The sequence below is a fragment of the Colletotrichum aenigma genome (genome assembly GCF_013390185.1).
Source record: "Colletotrichum aenigma strain Cg56 chromosome Unknown KSG_Cg56_contig10, whole genome shotgun sequence".
Lineage (NCBI taxonomy): Eukaryota > Fungi > Ascomycota > Sordariomycetes > Glomerellales > Glomerellaceae > Colletotrichum > Colletotrichum aenigma.
In genome coordinates, this window is record NW_023500916.1 from 1,375,422 (window position 1) to 1,394,884 (window position 19,463).

Sequence of the window (19,463 nt, forward strand, 5' to 3'; positions counted from 1 at the left end):
CTTCCTTCAATGATCACCTCTTGTCCAGGCGTTGCTTTATTCCTCCCAGGGTAGAAACAGGCATAGAATGCACAGCCAGCCACAAATCCCACAATCCCAAGGGAGGCGTACATCCAAACCAAGTAAGGGTCCTGAGAAACAGGAGCGAGAGCGATGCAAATAGCCGCAGCGACACCAATTGTCAGCCAAAAAAGGGCGGATACAACCGATCGAAGACTAGGGAAATTTGAGCGTTAGATTTCATCTTGGCGTCATCGAACCACTCAGCCGACTCAGGGGCACTCACTTTTTCGGTGCATGGGTGAATGCTAGCTCCAGCCCAGTAACGATGATGAACGCCTCTGAAAACGCCACCAGGATGTACGCCGGTGCCTGAATCCAGACGTGAATGCTTTTTGGGGTTGAATTGTATATGTAGTGCTGCAGAACACTAGCATAAACCATTGAGACGGATGCGAAAAGGAATCCGACGAAAATTCGAGTTACCGGATCGAAGTTGATGCGATACTTCCGGAAGAGGGGATACACAACGACTATGGAGTTCTCGGGTTAGATCATTTCCTAAGGCGTCTAGCGTAGATGGCTGCTTACTGTCAAGAAATGGAATGAAGATGCACAGGGCGATGGGGTCCAGATTCTGCAGTAAATCGTTTGGTGTGCCATGTAGAGCCATCTCGCCTGCCTGGGAAATCAGATTGTTCCAAATCTGGATCCAACAAATGAAGTAAAGGGGAAAGAACAAGAACATCTAGACATGAAAACGTCAGCTTCATATCATTGTAAATAAACGAGACCTTCCTACCTTGCAACTGTTCAGTCCCCTCATAACGTCCATGACATATTCGTCAGTGTACTTGGCTTCTCTTGCAATGGCATGCTTGCTTTCGTGACCGGACTCTCTGAGAGCCGAGGGGGTGGCGTTCTCAAAGCCTTTCTCTTTGATAGCAATGCTGGTCACTCGGAAAGCATCCACAATCGCAGATCCTTCGGGTGGAACCTTCACGTATTTCTTCTGACCGGAAATGAAGACGGCTGCGGATATGAGAATTGCACTGAGTAGGTTAGATACCAAGCCAGGTCGGAGGAGCTGGGCAACTCACATGAGTGGAATCAGGTATGCCAACCAGAAAGAGTGATGAGCCTCAACGTTTACGGTGATCAGAGGTGACAGAGCGCCAATATTGACGACCCAGTAGAACCTAGAATAGTCATCAGCTGGTGTCCGCGATGTTGTGTGACCATGCATTATCTAACCACATGAACAAGCGTTGTACAGTCAGCTCAGGATCCACAAGAACCTCTTCGCCAGACTTCAGAGTCCTCACGACAGGATGAGAGTTCTGGTATTGTTCGGCGCACATGGGCGTGACGTTGGCTTTGATGCCGCCTGTCCCAAGACCGATGGTGATCATTGCGGCGATGAGGCCACCAAAACCAGCCCCGCTGGTGATCGCTTGCGGTGTTGAAGTTGCAACGAGAATGATGAGGCCGATGGTGTAGACAGAGCAAGCAGCAAGGATTGCCTTGAACTTTCCAAGGTACTGGTCTGATAAAGGTCTGTCAGCACGTCACTATATGGAAGATTCTCAACCAACTTACCTGCTATAACGGCCCCGATGACTGTCGATGCATATGCCCAGAATTTAAAGAAGTTGCCCAACGCAGTAGCCACAGCTTGGCCTCGCCCGAGAGCTCCCGGAAGATCAGAATTTGGATCATAGGGGTTGCTATGATGAAACTAGTTAGCAATTTGAAGTAATTCTAGTCGGAGTTGCAAAGCATTAGATTTGAGACCGCCTAATTTCCCCGCGCACCTAGCGATTTCAATGAGGATGACAGCAGTAGATGAACCTAACAATAGAAACGACTAGAAACGACAACGACAATAACAACGACGACGACGACGACGACGACGATGGTACCTAATTATGGAGTACATTTGAACCCGAAAACGAAATCTAGGCGCTCCATCATATAGAACAGAGGTAGTCTATTAGAACTTACTTGATGTAATTCTGAATCGGCCCGCTCAGACCGAAGTAAGTGAAGCGCTCTCCGAGCTTGTTTTTAACTGTTAAACTCGAGCTCCAACTGAATCGAGCGCGTCTCGTGACTGACATACCTCAACAACCAAGATCAGAAGTGCGACAGTTGGGAGTTTGTCTGGAACTCTCCTAAGACCCGCCCATTGCTCCGCAGCCAACTTGATCGGGGCATCTGGATGTACGTTGGCCTCTTCTGCGCCGGCGATGTTGTCTTTGGCGTCGCTCATCGTCACTCTAGTACGACAATAAAGTATTCATGCTCCGATAATCGAACGATGCCCTTCGGAAGCTGAATGCTGGAACATCTCATAGTCATATAGATGACGAACAAAATGCTTGGCTACGGCCTTTGTTCGAATCACTGATCCTCTGACTCGACCCGGTGCAGCGGGCAAAGCGGGGTCCCCCGGACTGGCGCTTCAACGCCTGATACGGGAGATAACGCTGGGGTTTTTGCGTGACTCTCATAGGCGGCGTCCACTGGCCTATCACTAAGATAGCGGTTGAGAACGCCACCAATCAGATCTAACACCGTCATCTTTTGGTGGTTCATCCGCACTTGGCCCACGAAGATCGGCCATTTGAACGCCGCCAATCAGACACAATGCCGGCCGCCGAATTCGAAACGTTGGTCATGGAAACGTCCGGTCCGGCGATTGCAGCTTAGATGATGAGACGAACTGCGCAATGAAATGAGACCTTTGGCTCGATATCGCAGTTTGATTGAATTCAACCACATGCGCATACTTCGAAAATGACGGTGTCAAGAACAGCCTGCGAACAGCTAAAAGATGGGGCATGCCCCGGACGACTTGCTATTTCGGCGCAAGACTACCGAGGCATAGATCCAGAGTGGGTTCGGCTTTGGAATGATCATGGCGGCTCCATGGTGAGAGCCGATGAAGTCAGTATTGAAGAGTATCGGAAAAGCCCGGGGAAATACAGCTTCACTTATCCGACATGTGCTGGTTAGCCAAGTTAGACGCCAGATTTTGTCTCAGCGTATTAACAACAGTGTAGGACCTGAAGTATTCCATATTGAAGATTGTAAGATCCCTGTAACCAGGCCCTCTGGAAAGATCACCGTTCGTGTCTACTCGCCTGAAGGTCCTGGACCGTTTCCCGTACATCTCAACTTTCACGGAGGTAAGCGAGCACCTCGTTTGAAATCCCAGCAAATATGAGAACCAGTGATTGACGTTACAGGCGGTTGGGTTCTTGGTGGGCTTCAGAGCGAGGCTGCATGGTGCCGACACATGTGTAACAAAGCAAACATAAAAATCATCGATGTCGACTACCGTATGGGACCTGAACATAAATTTCCCACCGCGATTTACGACTGCTGGGATGCTGTCAAATGGGTAAGACTTTGACCACCAATAAGAAAGTCCCAAGCTCTTGGCTAACATCTCCATCCTCCAGACTATCAGCAACGCTCAAGTTCTAAACATCGACCCGACCAGCGTCTCGTTTGGCGGGCTGTCGGCCGGCGGTCAAATGTCTGCCGTTCTTGCCCATTTTGCAAGAGATGAGAACATTCCAATCAAGTTGCATCTCATGATCGTTCCAGCGACCGACATGCGATATTGCAGCCGCAGGATCAAAGGGCTCAATGAAATCAACTGTCCGTATGAAAGTGCTCGACAATTTCACAGCCTCCCTTGGGGACCACTGGGGAGAGAACAATGGTTCTTGAAATATTGGCTTGGAGACGATGATGGTAGGATCAAAGCCAGCCCTGGAACAAGACGATTTATTGACACATTGAGCTAGATGAACAAGAAAGATGTTTGAATGAGTGGATCTTAACGCCAATCTTGGCGCCAAACTTTAACGATCTACCGCCAGCTCATATCGTAACAGCAGAGTTCGATCTTGAGCGGGATGAGGGGGAGTATTACGGGAGGCTACTCACAGATTGTGGCAATCAAGTTTCGATGAAGAGGTATGAAGGGGTCCCTCACGCTTTCGCACACTACAACCATCCAGAAAGAGGTCTCGGCAAAAGTTTTGAGTTCATCACGGACACCGCGTCTTTGCTTAGATCAGCGCACTACCGGGGCTGAATAAGCAGAGTTGTGCCATCTCGGCAAAAGAAATACTCACGTTGTCTACCTCATGAATCTTTCTCTTGATCGTCAGAAAGAGTCAAACGCAATATTATATACTATAATTCCTATTGCAGCAGCTGCCATCGTCATCTCTGCTGTCGTCGTTGTCGTGGTCTCTAGTATTCTCACCATTGTTACGGTCACTGTCCGCCACGAATATTCTGACTAAATCAGAACGAATTTTGGGACAGAACATGATTGCGCAACAGCTTGGAACCAATGGCGTGAGCTGAACGTCAAGCAGCGATATGTGAAAGGGAAGCAACCGGCATTCATTTCCATCCTCGTGAATGTGGTTGGTCGACGAGGATGAGTCGTGGTTCACAGCGAAATACAGGTATATACCTAGCTGTGTGGCTGTCGAACATGAAGACACATTCGGAACCAAATAATCCTGCATGTCTCAGCTGGTGTGGACCTCAATGTTCTACGGCGTGCAATGTTTTTCAATAATCCGTTCGATATCCTTCAAGCCATCATACCACCTTATTTGGCAAGATCATCACTAGTAAGACTAAGATGGAAGGCACCAAAGATGATCATGAGGGGTTGCTGCAACAAGACTCCACAATTTACCTCCGGAACGCATGACTAGTATCGGAAAGTTGACTTCAATTGGATTTGGAACATCTCGGGTCGTACCGTAGACATCGCGGATCTTACTATATAGGTCGGATGTTAGGGGCGAGGGGAGTGGGGATCAATTACTAGAGACTGTCCTGATCTATACTCACGACATACAAAAGCCATCGTCTAACGGTTTCAACTCCACCACCTTCAGAACTTGGAATATACATCAGTTTGTCTTGGCCATGAGCCTTACAATGTCAAGGGTTACCAAGGACGTTCAGACGCACTGGGTTCGCCCATGTCAGCCTCAAGGCAGTTCAGGAGATCAAGTATGGCCTATTTCGGACTTCGATTACATTCAGCCTGCAATCAACATTCCCCTTGTTGCAATATACGCCCTTCCTTCTGATGCAAATGGACCATCAGTCATTGAGGATTTGAGAGTAGGCCTTGCTGAAACACTCGGCCAATACAGACAATTCGGTGGCAGATTGCAGATCAACGACGAGACAGGCCAGCACACCATCAAGACTACCGACAATGACGTCGTGGAACTGAGTGTCCAATATCACGATGGGCCGGATGATGATTATGTACCATCCTATGCCGCCCTCGAGAAAGACGCATTTCCACCCATGTTGTTAGACAGCAAAAAGCTTTTGCCAAGAATCATGACCGAGAAGCAGAACCTCACCCAGCACGGAGACTTTCATGAGGACGACACCCCCGTCACAATGTTTATGGTTACCTTTATTCGAGGCGGGTTGGTCATCGGCGTTGGCCTGCATCACCTAGCCACCGACGTTTCAGGACTCGACGGCTTTCTCGAGTCTTGGGCAGCAAACACGAAAAGGTTGGTCGCTGGCTTACCTCTGGCTCCTTTTGACCACTCTATCATGGACCGCGCACTTCTCACGCACTCTGGCCCTGCGCCAGATGTGAAACGGTGGACGGAACTGGACCAAAGGTTGAAGACCGTCAAACTGCTTGATACGGCTCCTCTGCCTCCTCCTCCCGAATTCAAAATGCCCGCCACTTCGGAAGTTCTTTTCCATTTCCCAAGGTCCAAGATTAATCAACTTAAAGCCAATGCATTTCGGACAGACCCAAACACTTGGATATCGTCTTACGATGTCATCATGGCACTCTGCTGGCGATGCGTCTCCCGCGCTCGTCAGTCTTCAGTCACTGGAGACACAACCACTACACTGATGTTCGCTGTCAACGGACGCGGTCGTCTCAAACCGCCGCTTTCGAAGCATTACGTTGGCAACGTCGCCACGCTGAGCTGGTCGGAGCTAACTTTCGATGAGGTTGTGGCCCCCGGTGCCTTTCCTCGCCTGTCTGCATTGGTGCGTGCAGCAAACGTTGAGGTCGACGACGATGTTTACAAATCAGTGGTGGAGTGGGTCGCCGGTGTCCCTGACAAGCGACGTGTCGCGTTTAACATGAACGCATTCTTGGGTCCGGACGTGGTGGGCAGTAGTTGGCAGGGCTTGTCGGCTCATCAGACGTGGTATTTCGGGTTCGGGACGTCAAAAGCGATTCGCTGGCCTAAGCCTGATCTCGATGGATTCGTGTTTTACTTCCCTTCCAGAAATACGGGTGACCCGGACGAGGGTGTTGAGATGGTGGTTTGTTTGGAAGACAGCGCGATGCAGAAGTTGCTCGAGGACCAGGAGTGGCTGAACTATGCGGTGGCCAAAGGACCGAGGAGTTGTTTTGATCTAGATGTGGCTGGAGCCTGAGCGTGTCTTGCTCGCAGGTGTGGGACCCTTATTGGACTTCACTCTCGTCGGTGTCGTAGCAGATCAAATAATCAATTCGACTCCAAGTTTACATTCATGTGATAACTCCCGCAGGGGCTGAGATTAAATCGCTTCTTGGATTGTTTGGCCTAATCGTCTAGTTAAGATATCGTTCGACCGCGTAACATGAAAATTTAGGTGAAGTCCGTGTAATTTGGCCAATCACTCCGCTATGCCGATTTGGCCCAGTGGTATCGGGGCGGCGGCGTTCAGGGTATGGGATGCCGTTGGATGCCGTCGAGGCAGTCGATGATTTTCTTGAGCAAGTAGTACATGGTAGCATTGCGGCTACGCTACAAGGAGACAAACAAAACAGGACTCAGTTTAGGGTCGTTCTGCCTCCGCAGCTTTGAATGCATCCGCAACATGAGGTTTCAGTTGAAGAACATTTTCAATACCCCGCCAGAAAAGTGCATCTATCCTCAGAAGCCCGAGTCGTAGAAATGGGAATGAGACCACTTTGAGTCTTAATAGCTTTCGGGTGGACTCTAAATCAGCAATCCAGCCTGATGCTTCTTCAAAGTCAGCGGACGTAACGGCCATCGTCATCAACGTGAAGCAAACCGAGGAGAACATGAATTGGTTCCAAGGAGCCCAGAAGCCGCCGGCCGTATCGGGGCTTAAACTCCGGATGATTGCAGACATTCCGACGATGCATGTTTTCATATCTTCTCTTATCGCTCGCAAAGATCGCGACGGATCATGCGAGTGGTCCTCCGTTGCCGTAGTCTCTGCCAGCCATGGCCTGAGCTTAGCTCGGCCGATGATCAGTTGCACATAAAGCTGACCAAGGCCATTTTCAGTGAAACAGGTTGAGTTATCATCGCTGGAGATGTTGCGCAACTCGTGGAGTAGTGGCTGTGCTATGTCAAGGGTTCTCTCGTGATCCCCAGATAAGATCCCGACACTTCGCGTAGAGCTTGGGCATGTCAGCTGTGAAACCCATTGCCAAATATTTGACACTTACTAAAGCTTCGACAACGTTAATGCAAGCGTTCGTGTGATAGCTGAGAAATTCATCAGGTGGTTTTGTGCAGGGGCGTCGAGACTAGAATCAGAAAAGTCATCGTAACCCAAGGTCGTGACAAGCCAATCGTCTTCGTGAATCATCGGTGGCCGACCAAGGCCGCAAGCTAACCACTTATCAGTCGCATAGACGATGAAAGATAGCCTACGACGATGTGATATTTGCCATGACGCCATGGACCATCTTGAAGGGTCAAGATGAAGACCCAAAGTAGTAGCACAAGATGCCAGCCTTCCCAGTAGGTCCCATCTGGAAGCTGCATCCGCGACCATTGGGTCAGGCGAAGGCCGGAGGACTAGCAACAGTAGCGCTTGCACGATGGCGAGCGTTGGTGAGTGCATTTCGTACGCCATGCTCTTCTCAATAATCCGAGAGAGTTCGGCATATGGAGGCCTGTCGTAAGCTACATCGACACTGAGCTTGTCGTCATGGACAGCGAAAGGTAGTGAGATGGCATATGTCGCGGCGACGAGACACAAAGGCTCTGATTCGGGGTCTAAGGGGTGGGATGCTGAGAATATTGGCCATTTCGGATAGATGAACTGGTAGAATAGCCGAACTAGGCGTCGTCCAACATCCAAAGGGATGACCTTGTGTAATTCCTTTCTCAGAAGGTCTTCCTGGCCTTTGCTGAGGCCAGCCTCCTCTCGCTTTCTAGAGAACAGAGACTGTTGCGAAATTAGGAACTGACAAGGAATTGGGCTTTCCTGTACTGAATGGATGGCCAGTTCTTTGAATCCATACATGCCCATATCGTCGAATCGGTAGTGGCGGACCAGGAGGGGGTCCATGTCGCTGCTGAGACCCATGAACTGCGGATTTGCACCTGCGGGATAGCCAGTATTCGGCGCAGACGCCATGCTCATGTTGAGTGATTCTGTCTCAAGAGCAGAGACGGCCGGAGAGTCAGGCGGCCGCGGACTACGAAACATGGCCTCAAATTCGGATTGCGTGGTGTCGAAGTTGCACGCTTCGCCAAAGTGCATGGGCCCACCCTCGGGAAACAGCCCATCAGTGAAGCCACCGAGGACCTGACTTGGGCTTGGTGGGACTGTTTGTCTTCGACTTGGTGCGTCAACATTGGCGTCGACCTGGTCCGCGTGTGGCCCGTCGGCTGGTACAATTCTCTTTCGGGGCGCTGCAGCCTCGATGAAGGTGCACTCACGGCCATGCAAGACACAGAGACGACACGGTGGCGCCTGGTCGATACGACATGCCGTTTTTCGTGCCCGACAGAAATCACATGGCCGCTGGCGTTTGCTCATGTAACGACGCGGTTGGGTGATGTTGCTGGACATCGTAGACGCGTTGGTACGTGATAACGCATAGAAAACTGAGCCAGGCCGGTGTCAAATGAAACTTTATATATGTTGACATGTCAATCTCATTGAATCGTAGAGTCAAGGTGATACCGGCTCGATTTCGAGGCGCTATCCATATCAACTCATTGATGTCGGAGAGGACTTGAATCTGGTCAAACGGACTTTTTTCGCCGGCCGCGATAGAATTCTTGGGGCACACTATCCGGCAGCTCCAGATGGCAGCAGCTGGCACCCACCAACCCCTTTTTGGCCTTCAAGAAACAACTATGTGCTTCTCGACTTGACAATACATTGACCAGATTTGGGAAATGTGGCGAAATAATTCATGAAGCTCATTGACTCAGGCCTTGTTTCCTCCGACAAATAAGCTCCACGACACTCTTTGAAAAATCCAGCCGCAGCCAGTCGTATCTCCATGTACGCTACGTGAATGCCGCTACAGATGCGAGATCCGGACCCAAACGGCGAGACGACGGCTTTGGCGTCGCTGGACATGTTTGACTCTGCGAACCATCTCTCCGGATTGAATCTAGACATATAATGTTAGCATTGGAATATCGGTCGAAGATATAGCCAGGTCACCTACTCCAACGCGTTCGGGAACAAGTCCTCCTTTCTATGCATCGTATAACTTTGGGCGCTGACGGTTGTGTTCTCAGGGATCATGTATCCTTCCAAGTTCAAGCCGCCAGAGGGTGCTCTTCTTGGGAAAGCGCCCTGCGCCGCAGCGAAAAGACGATTCGTCTCGCTGATCGTGGCATTCAGCAAAGGCAATGTCTCCACGTCCGCATCTGTAAAGTTGTCTGGCAAAGTTGATACTTCCGCCTCAATTTCCGCTTGAAGTTTCGGACGGGACAAGACGGCATATATGAGATACGATAGAGTGACAGCTGTTGTGTCGGTTGCAGCGACCGTAAAGTTGCCGGCCTCGTTCTTGATGTCGAACTCGGTCAGGATCTCTCCCTTTTCGGCGCCAGCCAAAATCGTACCAAAGATGTTTCGCTCCCCCATCTGCGTTCGCTTTTTGCTGTTCTCTACAGCGCGAGAGGCGTAGTCGAGGACGTAATCCCATCCTCGGAAGGCCGTTCGACACCATGGGTGCGGGATCAAACGACCCACAGTCTTGATTAGTGGCAGTTCTGCCGTCAAGCCAGAACTCTGAATGTAGATTGCCACTGACCGAATGAACTCATTTTTCGGATAAAGGTTAGTTCAATTTATCAGCCGTGACATGCCCAAACCATCATCTGGACGGACAACGTCTCACCTGTCCCTTTCCGAGCATGTCCCAAGACTCGCCGAACATTAATTCTCCCGAAATATCTGATGTCATGAACGTCCACCATTTGAGCACATCGGCCTTCCCATTCTCCTTCAGATCACCCGCGATCCTGTGCACGGCCTTGTTTGCGATCGCTCTGATGTTGTCTTCCCATTGGACTCTGAGCTGAGACTTGCTGAAGGCTCTGGCGAACATCTTTCGGCGTTGCGCATGCTCTTGATGATCTGTCATGGTGAACAGGCCTGGGTAGGGGTGTCCGCCGAACTTCAGATACCACTCGTGCTTGGTACATCGGGAACTGACGGAGTAGATCTTTCGATGGCCATCGACGGATACCACCGAAACCTCGCCAGGGCTGAGTCGCACGATGTCGCCGTACGTACGATGTAGGTCGTCGACGTAGAAGATTCTTCTCCCCATGAAAACATGGTACTTGAGGACATAGTGGGTGAAGTGAGAGTACCAGGGACCGGGTATGTACTTCAACGGCGAGAGCAAGGAACGGAGAACGATCTATACAAGCAACGTTAGCATTAGACAGACAATGGCCGCGCCTGGTAGAAAGGTGTGATGGCACTAACTCGAAGGCTTGATATTATGACAATGCTAGCCAAGAGGACAGCAATGGGTTTGCTGACGAGATCCATGTCGTTCAGTAATTCAAGCAGCGGATGAGGGTGACCACAGCGGCATTATGCAATATAGAACAGTTTGAGTAATTTGTAAAAGATCTAAGTCTCTGTGATATTTATAAGATATCGACGGAGCTCATGTAGAGACATTTCATTCATGTCACCATTGTCAGCCCCAACGTGAAGGGTCAAGCTCGGCGTCGGAATTCAAGAAAGTGCGAATACACCCAGGTCACTTAAAGGCCGGCATGCACGTCTGCATTCCCTCAGGGACTGTACTACTTATTGCTGCACATACCTTACCAGGCCTTGGGCCTTTGATCGTCAATTTCCCCCGCAGATCAAAGGCAGCGCCCTGTCGAAGCTACAATCTCGTAGCAGGTTGCGCCCGCATCCCGCTATTTCCTCCCACCGGCTGTATCCAGGTTGGGCCAAATTCCACCAAGAACGTGAAACACAGCATATTGAATGCCCGTGTTCGTCCAATCAGTGGGCTGTTGTGCATCCTCCTGCTGTCATAGATCAGCTTGTGGAACCAAAGCACAGTTGCTCCCGGCGGTATGCCATGGCAGACTCTGGGCTTGGTGTTGCGCCGGCATGTACTCACCGTTTCATTCGGACATTTTCTTTTTAGTGTCGCCGAACGGCCAATTTGAGGCTTCGATCTAATCTAATGTTCATGAATAGAAGTAGAGCTGGGTTGTGTGCATTTCTTGTTGTCGCTGAACGGTGGTTCAACCGAAGATGGGACAAGAACATCTCTTGGTCTGATGAATACTTTGACTTTTCAGATAGATAGTGATCACAGAATTACAGTAGTCACTGACATAGAGACGGAGAAGACAGCGACGACAGCGACGACAGCGACGACAGCGACGACAGCGACGACGAGAACAATAAGGACGATGATGATGGTGACAATGACAATGGGGATAAGCAAAATACGGATAATAAGGGTCAAACGAAAGTGGACATTGTATTTCATATGGCTTACGGGAAGTAGTTCGATCTGTTCGTTGAAGTGTCCGCCGAGAATGCTGCCACTCTTAATTGAATCTAATGTGGTAGGTGTTCATGAATTGACCACTGGAAATATGTGGTATTACATCGCATGATACTGTTATTCGACGAGAAAAGTCACGTTCTGGACGATCAGCGCTTCCTGCCAGTTGTAGTCTATACTTATGACGCTCACGTCCATGAATTGATTTTCAAGGGTTGCATCCTTCTTTGCTCACCACCTGTTAGCGATGTGTCAAGTCAGAAAATTTGATTGACGACAAGTCAAGCATCCGAATGAAAACATGCACCGTCTACCAGAGGGGCATAACAAGCGCGGTTTCGGTCCCTTCTGCCCCGAGATATTGGAAGTTGAGTATCTCCACCACTGTTGATTACCCCGCAGAGATCTTCCCCACGAACAAGCCACCGTGCCTAGACTCAGAGCTCCCCAGGTTAACATAAGATCCAAACACGTCAGTGGATTGTGGCTTGAGACCCCGGGACGAGGAAGAGAAAGGAATTAAGCAGACGACTCAGATCTTTCCAAGAGCAGCCGCGGTGTCGGGGCCGAGATGGATGTTGGGTACTCCACCCAGGCACCTTAAGAGACGAAAGTGTTTTAGGAGCAAGAGGTTGGAAGTCCCTTTGGTTTTGTTACCCAGTTTTTTAGCGTTTTAAAAAGAGAAAATTCTTACCAATAAACTTCAAGGTATCAACAGATATGCTGCCTGTGAGAAGTTATCATTGTCCATGAAGAATGGGACGACTCGAGAAAGGGAGCAGCCGCTCTGCAAGCAGTCTGCGTCGATGATTCGACAGCTCAAGCCCGGCAGACTCCAGCATTACGGAGCGGAGCAGTAGGCCTCCCGATATGATTGGCAGGACACGCCGCAAAAGTTCCGTGGTCTGGGCCCGCAAACTTGCCGAGATAGCCGAGATAAGACCCGGAAAGCCCCCACAACCGGCGTTGTCCGCGCGGCACCTCAAAGATAAGCGCACTTTTGCACACCGTGAATCACTTTGGTGAAGCTGTTGGGATCTCGGTCATCGGTGGACAAAGACGGCCATGTACGGTAGCCCTCCCTTTCGCCCCGTGTCAGTCGTTGGTAAATTCTCCGATTTGCCTGGCTGGATATGCAATCTGCAACGCGACTGAAGATGGATGGCAAGGGTATTCCGAGAGCTCGCGTTCATGTTGAAGGGTTGCTGATAGTGCCTCTTCGTTGAGCATGTCTCGGTGTGACTTGGGGCATTCGAAGTGGATGTTCATTTAGAATTCGTGCCATTATGGTTCCCAAGAGGCAGAGTCTTACTGCTCTCCTGAGCCTCACAGAAAGATGAGCCAACAAGAAACCAACAGCGAGAAACCAGAAACAGAAGAAGTCCACTGATGCCGCGACATCAACCGGCATCCCTGGCATGAACCACTCTAGGGTGGCGTGTAGTGCGCACGCGACAATCTGGAAGCCCGCAAATCACTTCCACGTTAGGGCCTCCACCCGGGTAGGTGGGTAGCATCGAAGAGGAACCCACCGTGATAGGTAAAGGTGAAAAATTAAAAAAGGCGCGCCGGCAGGCCGCATTTCTAGAATAAGATGCCCCGTCTTGGCAGCCTTCCTACGCCAAGAGAGTTTGTGTCCCTTTGACTGGGTCCTGCACACTTTCGTTCAGCGTCACTTACACCAAGTCATCGCCGAGCCCGACTAAACTCGGTCCCGACGACGGCCACTGCTGCGATGGATCGCTACGACGAGAAAGGCATGGGCGAGAAGACGTCGTCGCCCCAGGGCTCCCTGGAGGCCGGCAGCGACGACTCTCCGAGGGAGACCGGTATCCTGGCCACTCTGCGCCGCTTCGAAGGCAGAATGGACAGAGCTTTGGGTGTCGAGTCGCACGCCATCGATCGCAAGACGGAGGCCGACAAGCGCCCCGTCAAGTGGCATGAGGAGCTGACCATGGCTCTTCTGTGGGCGTCCGGTACGATGGGTATCAGCTGCTTTGCGACAGGTTTTCTTGGATGGGAGTTCGGCCTTGACCTGAAGCGGGCGATTCCCATCTTCATCTTTGGCTCCATCCTCGGCGGTGCCGTATCCGGGTACTGTGCCACATTCGGCGCGGCGACGGGCCTTCGTCAGATTTCGGTGTCCCGGTACAGCTTTGGCTGGTGGCCGAACAAGCTCATCGCATTTTTGAATGGTCTGGAGCAGCTCGGTTGGGCCTCTGTCGCATCCATCAGCGGCGGATTGGCGTTGACTGCAGTCGCCGATGGCCGCATCTCCCTGGTCGTTGGCGTTGTCATCATCGCCGTGGTGTCTCTTCTGGTCAGCTTCCTCGGTCTGCGCTACATCCTGATCTATGAGCGTTACGCATGGCTCATCTACCTCGTCATCTTCATAATCATCTTCAGCATGGTCGGCCCCTATGCCGACGACGTCACCCCGGCCCAGGTCACAGGCGCCGACCTCTCCGCCAGTGCTCTCTCGCTTCTCGCGGTGGTCTACGGAAGCTCCGCATCGTGGGCCACTATGGTCTCCGACTACTACGTCCAATACCCGACCAACGTTTCCAGGCTCAAGGTATTCACCCTCACGACTCTCGGTATTGCTATCCCGACGTCCATCGGTATGACCGCCGGAGCCGTGGTGGCCAGCTCCTTAAACAACCAGACAGCCTGGAAAGATGCCTACGAGAACGAAGGCCTTGGCTTCCTGATCCGAGACATGCTGCACCCGCGCGGCTTCGCCAAGTTCCTCCTCGTCATCTTCTCCTTCAGCGGCATCAACACCAACATTATCTCCCTCTACTCCGCCGCCATCTCTTTCCAGCAGATGGCCCGCCCCCTCGCCAAAATCCCCCGATTCCTCTGGACGTTTCTCTGCTTCGCTGTTGTCGTTGGGCTGGCCGTCGGCGGCCGCAGCCAGTTGAACACCTACCTGCAAAATTTCCTCAGCTTGTTGGGTTACTGGTGCACAAGCTACTTCGTGATCCTGCTGATGGAACACACCATCTTCCGACGTGGAGACTTTGCCAACTACGATCTCGAAGGTTGGAACGACCCGAGCCGCTTACCCCTTGGCATCGGGGCTAGCGTTGCCTTCCTGGTTGGGGTGGTCGCTTGGTGCATGGGCATGGTTGAGACCTGGTTTGTGGGACCTCTTGGCGGGCTGATTGGCGAATCTGGGGGTGACATTGCCAACGAGCTGACTCTCGTGGTGTCTGCTTTGGCATACTTGCCGGCTCGTTACCTGGAGTTGAAGTATTTCGGTCGATAGATTACTTTGGGCAACTGAGCAACATCGGCAACACTGTTGCCTGAGGACCCTTTTCTGCCAGCTTGGCCTTCTCGAGGACATGATTCTTTCACACCAAATTCAAGATAATTAGGTCACGATCTTCAATATGCGAACTAGCATCACTCTTCAGTGTTCATGCCGCCCTAGGTCTGCCAGTGGCATGGTGTTACCCTTCTCTGTGGGGGACGTCCGTGGGGGTCAAATCTCGGGAAGAAGTCCGTGACGGATCCATAGCTGCAGGAGTGACGACCCAATAGCTACCTCTCCTCCGGCATTTCCGGATGGGCGGCTCCAACAATGATGAGGCAAAGTCAAAGAATTCACGGAAAAGGGGCCAGTTGATACAGATGCCTATCGTATCACTTTCACTGCTCATATCATTACAATCTACCCCAGGTATCTTAGCTATCCTAGAACAAGTCCGTAACTGCACCATCCGAAGCGCTAGCCACCAGCTTCGCGTACTTCGCGAGAGTGCCTCTCGTCACGGGAGGCCTGGGCGGCTTCCACAGACGCAATCTCTCCTTGATATCCTCATCGCCCACGTTCATGCTAATCGTACACGTTTCGGCGTCGATGCTGATCATGTCTCCATCCTTGATGGCAGCAATAGGTCCGCCCACTGCTGCCTCGGGAACGATGTGTCCCACGATGAATCCATGGGAAGCGCCAGAATACCTTCCATCCGTGATCAAGGCAACGTTCTTGAGGTTGGCACCAATCAAGGTCGCAGACGCCTTCAGCTGTTCCGGCATGCCAGGGCCGCCCTTAGGGCCTTCGTAGCGGACAACGAGGACGATGTTCCTGTCGCGGGGGATGTTGCCGGCGTTGAGCTCCGTGACGAGCTCGGATTCCTTGTTGAAACAGCGCGCCTCGCCCTCGAAGCGCAGACCCTCCTTGCCGGTGATCTTGGCGACTGCGCCGCCGGGGGCGATGTTGCCGTGCAGCACGACGAGATGGCCAGCGGGCTTGATGGGGTTGGATAGGGGTCTGATAATGTCCTGCTGAGGGGGCAGAGATGGCCAGTCGGCGACGTTCTCCTCGAGCGTCTTGCCGGTGACTGTGAGAGTCTTTCCGTTGAGCAGGCCTCCGGCGATGAGGAGCTTGGTGACTGATGGGACGCCGCCGATGTGGAAGAGATCTTCGATGACGTACTTGCCGCTGGGCTTGAGGTTGGCGATGAAGGGAGTCTTTCGAGAGACGCGCTGAAAGTCTTCGAGGTCGAGGGGGACTTCGGCTGCTCTTGCCATGGCGAGAGTGTGTAGGACGGAGTTGGTGGATCCTCCCAAGGCCATCGTAATGACGAGTGCATTCTCGAAGGACTCCTTGGTGAGAATATCTCTTGGTCGGATGTTGCGGCGCAAGCAGACCTCAATGGCATCGGCAACCTTTTCTGCTTCCCTCATCTTGGTCGGGGACGCCGCGGGAGTACTTGACGAGCCCGTGACGGACAGACCAAGTGTCTCAATGATGGTGGCCAGACTGTTCGCAGTGTACATGCCACCACAAGCACCAGGACCCGGTACGGCGCCCTTCTCGATGGATGACAGAATCTCCTCGGGCGTGACATTCTTGTCATCGGACCAGGAGCCAAGCGTACCGAACAGATAAGCACCCTGAGCCTCATAGCAAGTGACAATGTCGATGGGCTTCTTCAACACCTCGCAGTAGCCACCAGCAACAGTGCCACCGTAGACGATGACTGATGGGCGGTTGTGTCTGGCGACTGCCATGACGCAGCCTGGCATGTTCTTGTCGCATCCCGGGATGGCGACAGTGGCGTCATGAGCTTGTGCGCAAGTGATCGTTTCGATGTTGTCTGCGATGAGCTCTCGCGACTGCAGGGAGAATCTCATGCCCTCGTTGCCCTGGGCAATCCCGTCGGAGACTCCCAGTGTGCTGTACTGCCAGGCGATGTAGCCCTTCTTCTTGATGGCCTCCTTAACTGTCTTTCCCAGGTCCAGGAGATGCATGTTGCATGGGTTGCCCTCCCACCATACTGAAGCAACGCCAACTTGGGGAGCCCGCTGCATCATCTCCTCGTTGGGAACACCGGCAGCGTACAGCATGGCCTGTTGAACACGTTAGTCTGTATCCATGAAGGGATATTTTGACACTTCTTACCTTGGCACCAGGAAAATCATGCTCGCGAGTGAGGAAGGTAGAATACTTGTTGAGAACCGGCTCTCCATTTTCCCAAGTGGCGTCATTCGGGGCAATGGGGAAGTCGACGTATCTTGGCTCATGTTGTCCCTGTTCCTCGCCAGCGGCGGGATGAACCGCACTGAAATTTGAGACCATCCTGTGCCCTTCAGAAGTCTTGGCAAAGTTAAGAAAAGATGGAATGAAGCCAAACAAAAGTGCACCGAACTCGGAGAGCAATCGGGGCCGACGATGTTTTTATAAAAAACACACGCCAATTCACTGCACCGGCCCCAGACCCCATTCACCTGCTAACACAAGTCCACGGTGAACACGGGGGTGCGGGGTAGAAACCAACCGAGCTTCTCACGATACACGGCGTCTCCAATCACATAACAGTGAATACCGGTTCGTGAGGAGAAAACTGGGAATTTTTAATGGAGCCGCGCGACGGGTTGACTGACGACTAATCGAAATAGGCCGGATGCGATTTGTTGGCGCGTTGCCGGTGGAGCAAGCCCATTGCTGACGAGTCTTGTGTTGGGGGAGAACCCCGCACCAGACCCGGAGAACAGTCCGGCACGCCTTGCGGGTTCTGGATCCCGAAGAACGGACTTCTGCCGAGCTGTTTGGAGGTTTCACGGGGAACGTGGGGGAGTGAATAGACGTAAAGCGAACGTAGGCTAGTGAGTTGACGCGGCTGGGATCACGGGTTTTGAAATCCGATGGATGTGATTTGGTGACTGCGAGCTATCCTTTGCTCAAGAGCTAGGATCAGCTTCTCATTTGGCCTTTCTCTCATCATGTTCTCGCGCACTCGGATATCTTGTAAACAATGCGTCTATCATACCGTCTTCTTGGTGATGGGAATGTATCTCATCCACGGATGCTCTTCCCTAAATCCCAACATGGCCTGAATCTTCCTGTTCGACATCGGCGCCTCACGCTCTCCCATCTCCCGCGTGAATGGAGTCGACGGGCTCACGCGGCTCAAGAACGCAGTCGTGTTCTCCGTATTCGTGATCTCGTCGTTGGTGGCATTGAACACCTGCCAGCCCAATCCGTTCCTCTCAAGACCAAGATGACACATCTGCCCGAGGTCTCTCGCGTCTATGTAAGACCATCCGTGGACATCCCAGGCCTCTGGCTGGTTGATGTACCCAGAAAAGCTCTCGGCGTACTTCTCAGGCTCGATGACAGCACCAATGCGAAGACAGTAAATATCCACACCGAAGCGGCTCGCGAAGCTCCTGGCAATCGTCTCTCCCACGATCTTGGAAAGCGCGTAAGGATCTGTAGGGTTGCAATCGGTCTCCTCGTCGATGGGGAATGAGGTGAACTGGCGCCGCTCCTCGGCAAAGGTGACACCGTAGACACAGACGCTGCTCGCCAGGATGACCTTCTCGATGCCCAGTTTGCACGCTGCCTCGACGACGTTGTGGATGCTGTTGACGTTTGTCTTGAAGATCTCATTGTCTGGAGCGAGGAGCGGGCGGGCATAGCCGGCGAAGTGAATGACCGCGTCCGGGATCGAAGATTTCTCTAGGGGCTGGCTGAGTCGGAATTGGGTATGAAGCGCGCTGTAGACCTGACCGGCGTCGCTCACGTCGCATCTCATCGTGTGGACTGCGGGGTTGTCGAGAGGGACGATGTCGAGGTTGATCACATCATGACCGTAGCGGAGGAGTTCCTGAATCACCCAGCGGCCCGCGACGCCGGAGCCGCCGGTGAAGACGACGCGTTTGCCCATGATGGTGTTGATGCTTGAACACAACGAAGGCAGGCCTTTGTTGAATGCTGACGGTCGGCCCTCAAAGCGCCGAGGATAAACAAACGTGTCTGAGACTCCCTTGCATTCCTCGTGGGCCTTACGCGAGAATATCACTTCTTGTGAGAGGACACAGCTGCTCTGTGAGACCCGAAGTTGCACCGAGTCAAGCGGTCCCTGCCACACAGATGATCCCCTCCCCCACTCTGTAGGGCTTTCCCCGCACGGCATTGAAGGGGTCAGGGGTCGTATTGAGTAGGGTCGTCACTCAAGAGATGCCCTAGCCAATCTGGTCTTAACATCTTGGACTGCGTCTTTGGTGGGTGGTGTGAAGTGAACATGATCAACACTTTCGTAAAGACATCGTTCTTTTGTATTCAAGACATCAGGTTTGTGTTTTGGCTTACCACCAGCGCTTTCGAACATGTCGATGAGTGGGTCTCCACAATATTGATCAAAGA

General features: G+C 52.1%; 7 protein-coding genes across 7 annotated transcripts; 3 read left to right on the forward strand and 4 right to left on the reverse strand.

The window, feature by feature from the left end:
• Positions 1-282: 282 nt before the first annotated feature.
• On the reverse strand, positions 283-2,272 carry ptr2-2 (putative peptide transporter ptr2; the record flags this gene model as incomplete). Its single annotated transcript, XM_037329491.1, has 8 exons — positions 283-533; positions 592-748; positions 803-1,052; positions 1,101-1,199; positions 1,255-1,546; positions 1,600-1,727; positions 2,005-2,060; positions 2,123-2,272. The coding sequence occupies 8 exons, from the start codon at positions 2,270-2,272 to the stop codon at positions 283-285; spliced, it is 1,383 nt and encodes a 460-aa protein (XP_037172281.1).
• A 527-nt stretch (positions 2,273-2,799) lies between these two features.
• Positions 2,800-4,325, forward strand: CGCA056_v014250 (AB hydrolase superfamily protein; the record flags this gene model as incomplete). The annotated part of the gene is made up of 5 exons (XM_037329492.1): positions 2,800-3,013; positions 3,066-3,191; positions 3,252-3,406; positions 3,468-3,669; positions 4,231-4,325. 5 exons carry the CDS (start codon positions 2,800-2,802, stop codon positions 4,323-4,325), a joined length of 792 nt encoding a protein of 263 aa, XP_037171554.1.
• A 655-nt stretch (positions 4,326-4,980) lies between these two features.
• HCT1 (Hydroxycinnamoyltransferase 1) lies at positions 4,981-6,474 on the forward strand (the record flags this gene model as incomplete). The annotated part of the gene is made up of 1 exon (XM_037329493.1): positions 4,981-6,474. The coding sequence occupies one exon, from the start codon at positions 4,981-4,983 to the stop codon at positions 6,472-6,474; it is 1,494 nt and encodes a 497-aa protein (XP_037171553.1).
• A 527-nt stretch (positions 6,475-7,001) lies between these two features.
• On the reverse strand, positions 7,002-10,812 carry cypX-0 (Cytochrome P450 monooxygenase cypX; the record flags this gene model as incomplete). The annotated part of the gene is made up of 7 exons (XM_037329494.1): positions 7,002-7,008; positions 7,067-7,453; positions 7,502-8,626; positions 9,305-9,412; positions 9,470-10,071; positions 10,151-10,678; positions 10,747-10,812. 7 exons carry the CDS (start codon positions 10,810-10,812, stop codon positions 7,002-7,004), a joined length of 2,823 nt encoding a protein of 940 aa, XP_037171443.1.
• Positions 10,813-13,535: 2,723 nt separating this feature from the next.
• FCY21 (Purine-cytosine permease FCY21) lies at positions 13,536-15,071 on the forward strand (the record flags this gene model as incomplete). The annotated part of the gene is made up of 1 exon (XM_037329495.1): positions 13,536-15,071. The coding sequence occupies one exon, from the start codon at positions 13,536-13,538 to the stop codon at positions 15,069-15,071; it is 1,536 nt and encodes a 511-aa protein (XP_037171442.1).
• A 431-nt stretch (positions 15,072-15,502) lies between these two features.
• On the reverse strand, positions 15,503-17,393 carry CGCA056_v014254 (putative dihydroxy-acid dehydratase; the record flags this gene model as incomplete). Its single annotated transcript, XM_037329496.1, has 2 exons — positions 15,503-17,164; positions 17,217-17,393. 2 exons carry the CDS (start codon positions 17,391-17,393, stop codon positions 15,503-15,505), a joined length of 1,839 nt encoding a protein of 612 aa, XP_037171447.1.
• Positions 17,394-18,078: 685 nt separating this feature from the next.
• On the reverse strand, positions 18,079-18,984 carry udh (Uronate dehydrogenase; the record flags this gene model as incomplete). Its single annotated transcript, XM_037329497.1, has 1 exon — positions 18,079-18,984. The coding sequence occupies one exon, from the start codon at positions 18,982-18,984 to the stop codon at positions 18,079-18,081; it is 906 nt and encodes a 301-aa protein (XP_037171446.1).
• Positions 18,985-19,463: the final 479 nt, after the last annotated feature.